This window comes from Mirounga leonina, unplaced genomic scaffold (genome assembly GCF_011800145.1).
Source record: "Mirounga leonina isolate KUSES-001 unplaced genomic scaffold, KU_Mleo_1.0 Mir_125, whole genome shotgun sequence".
NCBI classification, from domain to species: Eukaryota; Metazoa; Chordata; class Mammalia; order Carnivora; family Phocidae; genus Mirounga; species Mirounga leonina.
The window spans coordinates 893,278-905,436 of NW_023270305.1; the positions used below are offsets into that span (position 1 = coordinate 893,278).

At 48.6% G+C, this 12,159-nt stretch overlaps 1 protein-coding gene across 6 annotated transcripts in view; it reads left to right on the forward strand.

The window, feature by feature from the left end:
- Positions 1 to 12,159, forward strand: part of ATP6V1C2 (ATPase H+ transporting V1 subunit C2) — a 72,563-nt gene that overhangs the window by 39,511 nt on the left and 20,893 nt on the right. For 5 of the 6 annotated variants that reach the window (XR_004678437.1, XM_035000584.1, XM_035000582.1 and 2 more), the window contains one exon: positions 7,515 to 7,600. Coding sequence is in view for 5 of the 6 variants with exons in the window: in XM_035000584.1 (XP_034856475.1) it covers positions 7,515 to 7,600 (86 nt within the window). In the remaining variant the exon portion in view is untranslated. Of the gene's footprint in view, positions 1 to 3,777; positions 4,132 to 7,514; positions 7,601 to 12,159 lie in introns of those variants that run through there. The other variant, XM_035000585.1, reaches the window with a different exon arrangement.

The following is a 12,159-nucleotide window of genomic DNA, read 5'->3' on the forward strand; positions in this document are numbered from 1 at the left end:
ACAATATAGTGCCAGTCTTTCTAGATTTTTCCATGCATAATACAAGTGGGTTTTTTTTATGTCTTTTCATTTTGTTTTTACAAAAAGGTGACCATAACCACAGATACTACTTATGATTTTCTTTCCCCCCTTTACTCCAAGAGGTACAGCCTTTCGTGGCCATCCGTAAGAGACCTTCCTCGTTCTTCTTTGGAGACTTCTTGGTGCTCCATTGTCATCACCTGGGTCCCTTGTTGGTACCACAGAGATGGCTTCCTGTCTTTGCAGACACAGACCAGGCCGTAGCACACATCTTTGCGTAGATGGTTTTGTGCACAGGAGCAAAGATTATTTGCTAGAATTTTTGCTAGATTTTTTGCTATTTGCTAGAAAGATTTCCTAGAGGTGAAATTCCTGGGCAGAAATATCTTATGTGTTAAAAACTTCTGATAGTTGCTCTGAAAATACTCTGGTGAGTAGGCTGTATCAGTAGATCCCTCGTATCAACAGGGCATTGGTGTGCCAGTTTTCCAGGGTACTTGCCAGGGCTGAAATCATAAAGCTTTGTAATATGCCAATCTGATAAGTGAAAAATAACTCACAGCGAGTGAGTTTGAGCTTTTATCCTAAATGTTTATGAGCCGTTTGTTGCTCCCCATTTTTACCGATCTCCCCGCCATTAATGCTGATTAGCGATTTTGAGCATTTTGTCAGGTGCTTGTTGGCCTTTTATTTTCTTTGGACAAATACCTGTTTAAGTCCTATGCCCATTTTTGAGTGGAGTTGTTTGTTTTTATGTGATTGAGTTTTAGGAATTCTCTCTATATGCTGGATATTACTCCCTTATCAGATATATGACAAACAAACATTTGCTCCCATTCTGTGCGATGCCTTTGTGTTCTGCTGATATTTTTGATGCACAAAGTTTTAAATTTTCATCAGGTCCAGTTTCTTTTTTTCCTTGCCGGCGCGTTTGGTGTCATTACCAAGAAATCGTTGCCCAATCCAGTGTCACGAAGCTTTGACCCTATGTTTTATTCTGTAGTTTTAGTTTTATAGTTTTAGGTCTTTCGTTTAGGTCTTTGATCTATTTTGAGTTAATTTTTATATATGGTGTGAGGTGGGGGTCCAGCTTCATTCTTTTATGTGTGGATATCCAGCTTTTCCAGCACCATATGTTGAAACAGCTGTTCTTTCCCTATTGAACGGTGTTGGCATCTTTGTCAAAAATCACTTGATATATATGAGGGTTTATTTCTGGGATCTCTATTCTGTTCCATTGGTCTATTATGTCTGTCTTTATGCCAGTACCACACTATTTTCATTACTGTAGATTTATAGTAAGCTTTGAAATCAGGAAGTGTGAGTCCTTCGGCTTTGTTCTTATTTTTTCAAATATTCTCCTGCCCCTTTCTCTCTCTCCTTCTTTTGGGACTCCCACAATGCATATATTGGTGCATTGGCTGTGTTCCGCAGGTCCCTTAGGCTCTATTCACTTTTCTTCAATCTTTTCTCTTTCTTGACAATTTCAAGTCCGGTCTTCAAGTTTGCTGAGTCTTTCTGCTCAAATCTGCCTTGGAATCCCTCTAGTGAAATTTTCATTTCAGTTATACTTTTCAGCCCCAGAATTTTTTGGGGGGGGGTATTATCTCTTTATAGATATTTCCATTTTGTTCATAGTTTATTTTCTTAACTTTCTCCTCGTTTTCTCTAGTTCTTTGAGCATCTTTAAAACAGTCATTTTTTAAGTCTGTGGTAGATCTGCCATCATTTCTTTTTCAGAGACAGCTCATATTCATTTATTTCTTTCCTCTGAATAGGCCATACTCTCCTGTTTCTTTGCCTTATGATTTTTTATTGAACACTGGACATTTGAATCTACTAATGTGGTAATTCTGGAAATCATATCCTCCTCCTTCACTGGGTTTGCTGGGGGGTTTTTTGGTATTAGTTTTGCTTATTATTACTACTTTAAATTGTTGTAGGCTCTCTCCGTGCCAAGGATCAGCCTGAGGTATAAACTTATGTCCTCAGGTCTTTTCTGAGCCCTTCCCTGGATTTGAACACTCACTTTCTGATGTTCCCCATATGCACAGTTGTTTTTGAATGTTAATCTTCATGTCTGGCTCCCAAAATGGGAAAAAGAAAAATGAAGGGCAAGGAAAGACACAGGCTCTTTTAAGTCCCTTGGAAGTCTGTGTAGCTGAAGGGGGAGGAGTTTGTGGCTTTGGGGGGTGGGTAACTACACTGACCACCCCCATCTTTGTACCTCTGTGATCAGAAGCAGCAATCAGAACACAGATCCCCAGTATCTGGAGAACAGGGTCTTTTACGCCCACCCTGGCTCCTACAGATTGTGTGCAAGTTGCTCCAGGAACAGACAGCGGCCTCCCATGTGGCTGAGGGTTGGGAAGGGGTTGCTGCTACTGTGCTAAGAGCTGAAATTGGCCCAAATTAACCACAATTTATGGTTCAAGCCTCCCCCCTGGAAATTTGCAAGCCTTCTGAAGGTAACTCCAGAATTCCTCTAGTTACATCAGCGAGACAGACAGTGATGTACCCAAGACCCCAGTCAAGATTGGCTCAGCCATTGGGCGTCTGCCTTCGGCTGGGGTCATGGTCCCAGGGTCCTGGGATCGAGCCCCACATCGGGCTCCCTGCTCAGCAGGGGGCCTGCTTCTCCCTCTCCCACTCCCCCTGCTTGTGTTCCCTCTCTCACTGTCTCTCTCTCTGTCAAATAAATAAAATCTTAAAAAAAAAAAAAGATTACACAGTGTTCACATTGCTTTTTTAATTAAAGATACGATTTGCACATCCTCCCTTACGGATTAGTATACATCTTCATCAAGTGCTTTAGAGGAAAGTGCCGAGTGTAATTTAAACTAGCGTTGAAGAGCAGGGACTTTGGAGTCGGGTAGATTTGGGATCTGTTTCTGCTTTGACATGTGTCACCCTGTACAGGGTGACTTTCGGCAATGTAAGTCTTCATGTTTTCACCTTTCAAGTGGGGATGTTACCCAGTTCAAAGAACTTCCTCAAGAGTTGAGTTCCTGAGATACTTAAGAGCCCTTACAAGTCAGTATTTTTATTTATTTATTTTTAAAGATTTTATTTATTTATTTGAGACAGAGAGAATGAGAGAGAGAGAGAGCACATGAGAGGGGGGAGGGTCAGAGGGAGAAGAAGCAGACTCCCCGCGGAGCAGGGAGCCCGATGCAGGACTTGATCCCGGGACTCCAGGATTATGACCTGAGCCGAAGGCAGTCGCTTAACCAACTGAGCCACCCAGGCGCCCCAGTATTTTTTTTTAAAAAAGGAACAAAACCAACAGAAGAACCAGCAAAGGAGGGCACGAACATGCTGTTCACAGAAGAAGAAAACAGACCATTTATAGCGTCAGCGAACCTATGGAAATGATGTCTGGCTTCCGTGATGATCAAAGAGATGCAAATCAGAGCAACAATGCAATATAATTTTTCAGCTATCAGATCAGCAGAGATGAAACATTCATGACACCTGATGTTGGCGACGGTTTAGGGAAGCAGGCACTCTTGCCCAATGTTGGTGGGGGTGTGTGCCGGCTCTGCGTATTTGGAGAGTTGCTTGGCCTGTTTGTTAAAATTACCAATGTTTATACCTTGTATTCCACTAGTTATTCTTTAACAGCTCACTCTGCCTACACAAGTGGGCAAAATACGGGTATCGTTGCAACATCCTATCACGGGGGAAGCAACCCACGTGTCCACGAGTAGGGAAATACTTACGATACAGCCACTCAGCAAAATACCATGCGATAGATCCCAGGAACCGGGGAGCTGTGTTCACGGAAATGTGTTCACAGTGAACCGTGGAGTCAGAAAAGTAAAACGTCACGTAGTCTCTTAGGTTCCTTCTGATGAGAAAAACATTCTGATTCAGTAAGATCACAGTTGGCTGAGGACTGTTGTTAGTCATCACAGCTACGTCCGGGCCCCTTTTGTTCTGTGCAGTAAGGGAGCCTCCCAGTAGTTAAACTTCATCAGACCATGTTATTCTGAGATGTTCCGCGGTGGTGAACACGCCTGAGGGCACGCGTGTGGCCATCTTGTTACGGTTAAAAGCTCCGTACGGCCTAGAATCGGGAGCAGCAAGAAGTCGTTAACAAAATGATGAGTGAGTTCTGTTTTGCGGTTGACTGAGGAAGCAAGCATGTGTGGCATTTGGGTGCCGGGGAGTGCCAGAATTCATTTATTCGCTCAACAAACATTTCTTGAGCTGTGCATCGGGCATTGGGGTAGGGGTGAGAGTTACTACTACCTTTAGGTAAACAGTTACTCAAAGTGCCACAGGATTTGGAGGTGGCGACCTGATGCACCACCAGAGCAGTGATAAAGAGGAACTGTTGACAGCATTAGAATAGAAGCTTCCTGAGAGCAGGGATTTTGTTCAGTTCACAGCACAATGAACAGTGCTGGGTACCCAGTTGCTTAACATACGGAATTTGCTGAATGAATGAGCGAACACATGAATAAATGAACTGAGCGAGTCAGGGTCTTAACAGCTAACAGAAGACGCACAGAATTTGAGGAGAGTCTGTTTATAAAGGGACGAGCAGTCGCGTGTGGGCTGTAGGTGACCCCCAAGGGATGGTGTACAAACCCAGGCGGATGGAGAGGCATTGTCACACCCCCAGGCTGGAGGAGAAGAGCGGAGAGAGGTTCTGGGAACTGAGAGGGAACCAGACTCATGGTTCCCACCCTCCCCGGTCTCCTGCCGAATCTCTCCATGAGCCAGAGGCAAGACCCGCATGCGGCCCACCAGGCTGCCTAGGGCACATCTGATGTTGCCACGAACTCCGGGCTCCTGGAACAGTGCAGGCTTACATCGAACTCCACAGATAACCCGTGAGAAGAGCAGGACCATCCCCATTTGACAGCTGAGGAAACAGAATGAGATTAGTTGGGTAGCTAATGAGTAGGGTAAATATAATTTGTTATAATTAGTGCGGTACAAAGCTAGTGTTCTAGGAAATGCCAACACATTTGTAGAGATTTAAGTCCAGGATGGGTCTCAGTGACTGCAGACAGCAGCGCGGCCGAGTGGCTGAGAGCCTCGGAGTCCTCAGATGGACCGTGTGGGTGAACAGGGTCAACTTACTTCTCTGGGCCTCATCTGTAAAATGGGATAATACTCGCCTTCAAGAATGTTTGTGAGGGTTAAATGAGGTAATGATTACAGAGATTTGGTACCTGGTAGACTCCACTAAAGTGGTAGGTGTTAATCAAAAGAAAATCTCAGCTCACATAAGCTATGGACATGTTAAGGCTTTGGAAATAGTCCAGAATGCAAAGTGTGTGTTTTCTCTTGGGCAGAGGAGTATGGTTTTCATTTTTTGGGTATTTTTCAGATTTTAACCATGAATACATACTACTCTGATGGGAAAACAAGTTCCTTCCTCTCTCCCTCCCTCTGTCCCTCCCCCCTCCCTCTCTCTGCTTCCTCCCTCCCTCCTCCCTCTCTTCACTTCCTCCTCTCATCATTCTCTCCCTTCCAGCCCTCCCTCCCCCTCCCTCTTTCCCTCCCTCCCTCCCTCTCTTCCTCTCTCTCTCCCTCCCTCGCTTCCTTGAATCTGGGACCTTTCAGTGCCTTTCTGCCTCAGTTTCCTGTGTTGGTCCCCAGCCCCCTGGCCTCATGCTCTGAGTAGCCAGCATGGCTAGTCCCTGCAACAGCAGAAGGCCAGGTTCCCCATCTGGAACTCAGTGACCTGATCCAGGCTCCCTGCAAAGCTGCCTCCCTCCTGGGGGTGGGGGCAGGTGGAGAGGTGGCCTAAGGCAAGGATTTGGATCTTGAGAGCTTTCTTCTGACTTTGGTCCTAGTTCGGCATGTTTTCCAGAGGACTTCTCAGTGCTCAGCTTCCAGGAGCAGACACTCTGCTGCTAGACCCTTGGAGTCTGATTAGTTATATTAATATTTATAATAATCCTGCAAAATGGGTATAATCTGCATCTTACAGAGAAGAGAACTGAGGCACAGAGAGGTTAAACAGATTTGACCCAAATCATACATTTGGGGGCCCCTGGCTGGCTCAGTGGGAAAAGCGTGTGACTCTTGATCTTGGGGTTGTCAGTGTGAGCCCCACCTTGGGTGTAGAGATTATTTTTTTTAAAAAGAAAAAAGGTGGGACACCTGGGTGGCTCAGTTGGTTAAGCGTCTGCCTTTGGCTCAGGTCATGATCCCAGGGTCTTGGGATTGAGTCCTGCATCGGGCTCCCTGCTCCGTGGGGAGCCTGCTTCTCCCTCTGCCTGCCGCTCCCTCTGCTTATGCTCTCTCTCTCTGACAAATAAATAAATAAAATCTTTTTTTTTTTTTTAAAGATTTTATTTATTTATTTGACAGAGAGACACACAGCGAGAGAGGGAACACAAGCAGGGGGAGTGGGAGAGGGAGAAGCAGGCTCCACGCAGAGCAGGGAGTCCGATGCGGGGCTCGATCCCAGGACCCCGGGATCATGACCTGAGCCGAAGGCAGTCGCTTAACCAACTGAGCCACCCAGGCGCCCAATAAATAAAATCTTAAAAAAAGAAAAGAAAAGAAAAAAAGGAAAAAAACTGCAGGGGGCGCCTCTTTGGCTCTGGTGGTAGAACATGCCACTCTTGATCTTAGGGTGGTGAGTTCAAGTCCCAGCTTGGGTGTGGAGCCCAATTAAAATTTAAAAACAAAATAAACAAAAAATGATACATTTGGTAATTGGTAGAGCCATGTGAATTTGAGTCCTTCTGCCTTGGAATCCTGCCCTTCCCTTTCTTTTCTCAGACTTTTGTTTTTGGGTTTTTTGGGAGGGGGGGACGCTTTTGTTTTATTCTTTTTCGGATCTTCACATGTCACATTAGTTTCAGGTATACGACGCAGTGATTTGACAGCTCGGTATATTCTGCCGGCTCACCATCCTTCCTCGTACTTTCTGAAGCCCTCAGTGGAGACTTACAGGTTCTGATTTTCTAACGATAAAAGCATACTGAATTACATTCCTCATTAAGTCAGTACTGAATTATCATTATGGATTATCACTGAAAATACATAAGGTGGGAAGAACATTTCCACGTAGGTCCAGCCGTGCTGTCCGTATAAATCTGTATCTTGGTTCTTTTCCACGTAACATGATAATATGTGCCTTGTTCCACGGTATTAGGAATTCTTTGTAGACCTTTCCAGTGCGTGAGCAACAGTCCCTCAGTCAGACCTCCATTTGCTTCCAACAATCCCCTATTGTTGAACCTTCCCGTGGCTTCCTGTGTGTTTCTGTCAGCAAGTGCTGTGAAGAACATCTTATTCAGAAGGTTTTTCTTCACCCTATTTCCTTAAGATAGTTTCTCAGAAGTGGAAATACTGGTTCAAGGGCTCTGCACATAGGAAGTCTCTGCCTACATGTTGCCAAAGAGTCCCCAGAGGGTGGCGCCCATTCCTTCCCCCACCCCCCCCACCCCCGGGGGGGAAAGTGTCAAAAGGATTCGGAGGGCACGTTCCCAGTCCAACTGCCTTGTGTTCTTTCCCCAAAGCCTCATAAAGAAGATGGCCCAGAGCGTGGTAGAAGTCATGGAAGACGCCAAGGGGAAGGTTCCGGAGAACCTCCTGGCCAACGGAGGTAGGTCACTGGCGTGTTCTTACCCAGGCCTCTCTCAGCCGGTTCTAGCACATTGCGCGCCCTGTCGAGGGTGCAGGGACCCAGCCCCGTGGAGCATCTAGATGGACACGTTGGGCAGAGCTGTACCCCCCGTTTTGAGCTCAGCAGGACTGCTGGCTTGAAGACTTGCCCCTTGGCCTGTGGATGGTCCTGGCTGTGGCATTTCGAGAACATCTGGCATTTTTTACCCCGTAGAAACCTGCAGGGAGAATGGGGTCAGTAGGGTCTCGGGGTTGTTTGATCTGCCCGCCTTCTCTATCAGCTTGTGTTCTATCCTGCATGGAAAATTCCACCCGTCCCCCACCCCCGTCCCCACCCCCACCCAGCCCAACCCATTTCTCCCTCTCCCCAGATGAGGCTGGAAAATGCCTTCAGGGGCTGGGAAAAGCCTCAAAACTTGTCTTTAAGTTGTGCCCAGTAAATACACAGTTAAGACTGAACATGCTCTGGGTCATGTGTTCGCATTTGGAATTTCTGTCTCTCCTGTGCTGTAGGAGAGACCCCAGAGTCCAGAGACATTCGGGCCCATTAATTGTGTACGTACAATCTGAGCGAGCTGAAAATGTGCAAGACACAAGCTTGGTGACTTCGGAGACTTTAGAATTAGGCGTTTGAACTCCGCAGAAGTCAACGGAACGTGTGACTCTGTACGAACACTGAAAATGGGAGTGTAAATTCTGTATCTAACATGGCTCATTTGTTACATATCGATTCATAGTTTTTCCCTCTTGGGAACCATAAAAGGCTTTTTTTATTTGCTTGTTTAAATTGACGAATGGAAATGCTCCTGCTCCCACATCTGAACTTGGCTTCGTGTGTTCATGCAATATAATAACTTCCCCTTATTACATTGCAGGTTTGAAGGAAAAAATGAAATATTTAAAGAGTAGGTCATAACGTTTGCCGTGAGTGTGCTTGGTGTGACGCCTGCATGTCCCTGGGAAGGTGGACTCTCAGTCTGGTCCTTGGGGTGTGGTGGTAATCGGGTCATGGTGGATTTCTCGAGTAACAACCTGGCACCTGGGTCACGATAGCCATATGACCTATCATCACCTTTATTCCTTTTCCCTCTTTCTCATGTCTGCCCTGCTTCGCCCCCACCCCCCAGCCCTGCATGCTTCCAGGAATGGGGTGATCCTCTGGCTCTGGAGTTCAAGGTGGACTTTCTGTATCTTTTGGCTTGTGGTCTGCTCCTTGGCTTTGCTGTCTGTCCTCAGTGCCCACTCTCCTGAGTCTGGCTGTTTTGTGGACCCTGGCAGCTTATATGTCAGGCTTAGCTTTGTGTGGCCCTGCTGGGGTCCACTCAACACAAGGGCTCTTCTCTCATGAGCCTTGCGGGGGGGGGGGGGCGGGGAGGTCCCTATACCTCAATAGGCCATTCCTGGCTAAAAGGAGCCATTTGCTTGGGGTTTGCTCCAACCTGCTCCAACCTGCTCAAAGCAGCAAATCCTTTTAGGACAAACAATTAAGGCCAGCAAATCCTTTCAGGAGGAACACAGATCTTTACAGATTGGAACTTAGCAAAAATACTTTTCCAAATGCAATCTGTTGGCGACACTGAAGTCTCTTGCTGATGCTAATAAAAAATTATTTTTGTTGATCAGCTGATCGTACTTCCCAGCAGGTAACTTGTAGGGTCCTAGACTGAGGAGCTGACTTAAGGTAGAGAGCTACTTTTCTACATAAAAACCTGGTCTTTAAGGCACAAGGATTTGAGTTCACAGTAAAATAGCGATCAAGATGCTTGCTTCTACTCAAAATTCACGTTACTTAAAACTAGATGTTACCACTCATCGTCTCCATCCCCAGTGCATTATTAGCCCGCTGCCTCTCATCTCAGGGAGGAGGAAAGTCAGCTTTATTTGTTTATGTAATACGCTTCATTATCTCCAGGCCCCTTGAGAATCGGGTGGGTCCCCATGACTTCCTAGACAAGACGAGAGCTTCCAAGCCTTGTTCTGTAACCAGCCCTGTGCAAACAGAGGTCAAGGGCTTGTGGCCCATAACTCTTGACATTCACAGTGTGTGTTAGCATAATAAAGGCTCTGAGAAGTACTGCAGTCCTGAGACCTGGTCAGACTGACTTTGGCTCAGGCTTTCCTGATATGATTTCCTTTGGGAAATCTTTTTCTTATTCTTTTGCAGAGCACCCATGGAACTAGTGAACTAGCGATTGACAGAATTAACTGGAGGGCTCAGGGCTGCCCCCACTAGGCGGGGTTTAATCCATCTCCCCCAGGGCAATGCCACGGGGACAAGCCAGCTGCAGCCGCAACCGCCTTGGAGTAGCCAGACCCGGTCCTGGACCTTGGCCGGTCACCTCTCTGGGTCCTGGTTTTCTCCCCCGTCAGTGGACTTCATCCTTTACAGGCTCTTCGCCTTTCTTAGGCACCTTTTGTTTTGGCTTGTTCTTTGCCCCCAACTGAGTTTTGAGTCTGGAAGGAAGGCTGTAGATGCTTTGGTGCTGGGCAAACACACCACTGTCTGGAGCAGGCCCTAGAACGGTCACCGAAGTTCTAAGCACCTGGAGAGTCGTCTGGCTGACCAGGAGATGGTCACGGGTCCCTCATCCTGCTCCCTGCCAGGAAGGCCTTGCTGTGGTTCTCAGATGAGGTCACTGTTACTCAAGAGCCGCCGCCTGTTGATTGCATGTTTTGATTCTGAGTGAGCCTGCCTGGGTCGTGGTCTGACCTCACGGGCCATCTGTCCAAGCCCCGGATTGCTCCCTTGGAGGCCAGGCTTCTCTGACTTCAGCCGGGGGCGGGGAGGGGAGGCCTGTTCTTTCCCGGGTAGGCAGAGAGAAGGCTGCAGGGCTGGAAGGACAGCAAGGCCCAAGGGGACGGCTTGCTGCTTTCTAAGATGGAGGACCGTCCTCAGACCATGTTGTCACCGAAGGTGATGGGCGCCGACAGGGCGGACGGTCAGGGTCTGGAGCTGGTGCTCCTGACGTGCCAGGGGAGGCATGGGAGGAGGGGGTCATAGTCACACACCAGAGATCTCAAGGGGCTTCTGTGCTGGGTGCCAGGCACGCAGAGGTGCTTGCTGTCCAAGAGCTCCTGGCCAGGGGGACAGCCCCGCGGTCCCGCACGTGCTGTGATGTGAGAGGGGCCTGGGGGGCCCCCCGAGGAGATGGGCAGAGTCTGGCAGGAATCACAGGAGCCCCTCTAGAGGAAAGGGCCAACTCATCTTCTCTGCTCTGAATGCCACAAGGACCTTAGTGTCTGTGACAATGCATGGGGACGAGTCATTGTGCAGTGTGTCCCTTCTAAGCCACCCATGTTGTACAAGTTAGTACGTCACCGGAGTCATGAGGGAGATTCTTACATGGGACGCTTGCTCTGTGCTGGGCACTGACAGCTCTGGGGACACAGAAATAGCCATCTGCCCTCGGGGAGCCTGGGAGCGCAGAGAGAATTGGGAGGATCAGGCAGGGTCAGGAGAGTCCGGGAACAGGCGAGCGTCCAAGGCAGCAGTGGGATGGACAGTCGGCAGGCGTTCGGGAGGTGGCCCTTGTCCTGATGCTGAAGGACAAAAGCAGCAGAGAGAGAGAGAGAGTGGGGGTGGGAGGCGGCTTGGCTTGGGGGTGGTGTGCCCACAGGGTGCTGGAAGTGGCAGAGCAGGGAGGAGATGGGGCACAGATCCCAGAGCGTCTCCCGCCCAGCATCTCCTGCCTGGGGCCAGCCGGGGGGCTGGCGATGGCTCCAGCCTGGCCCACCGGGTGGGGGTGCTCCCTGAGTGGGATCAGTTGCCACGGGAGGAGTCCTCCACCTTCCGGTTCTGCCTCGGGCTGTACCCCCACCCCCCATTATCCAGACATTCGTTCTGCTCCTCCCTGGTCTGTACATTTTTGTACAAAGTTTTCCCCTGCAGGAAGTGGCAATACAAAAATCCATATTAATACCCAATTTATACCCAAATCTGTATTAGCTCGAGGTGCCATAACAAAACTCCAGCCTAGGGGGCTGTCACAACAGACATTGATCTCCCACAGTTCTGCAGGCTGGAAGTCCAAGATCAAGGTGCCCGCAGGCTGGTTCCTTCACTATGTCCTCACAAGGGCCTGGCCTTGGAGGAGCACATGGGGAGGGGGAGAACGAGCGAGCGAGCTTCCTGGCGTCTCTCCTTAATAAGGGCGCTCATCCTAGAGGATCAGCTCCCTCCTCTTGGCGCCTCTTGTCAGTTCCAGCCCCATTGGAGCCTGAGGGACACCTTCTAAGTGTGAGTGAGCCAGACGTATCAGCACGTGGTTCTTGTGCGGAGATGGACCACCGTGCACGCCGCAGGGTAGCCGTGACCAGCCGTGGGGGGGCAGGGAAGAAGCGTGGTGCTCCGTTGCTCCACGGTCACCGTCAACTCCTCCAGTGGACGTTAGCAAGGTGACTGGCGCATGCTGGTCCCATCTCTAAAGTGGAGATGATGATAGTCCTTAATAGGGTTGAAAGGTAAGTTAAATGCACTAATTCTCGGGTCCTGGCCAAGGTGAACAATGAGTGTCACCTACCCGAATGGTTGTAAGGCCT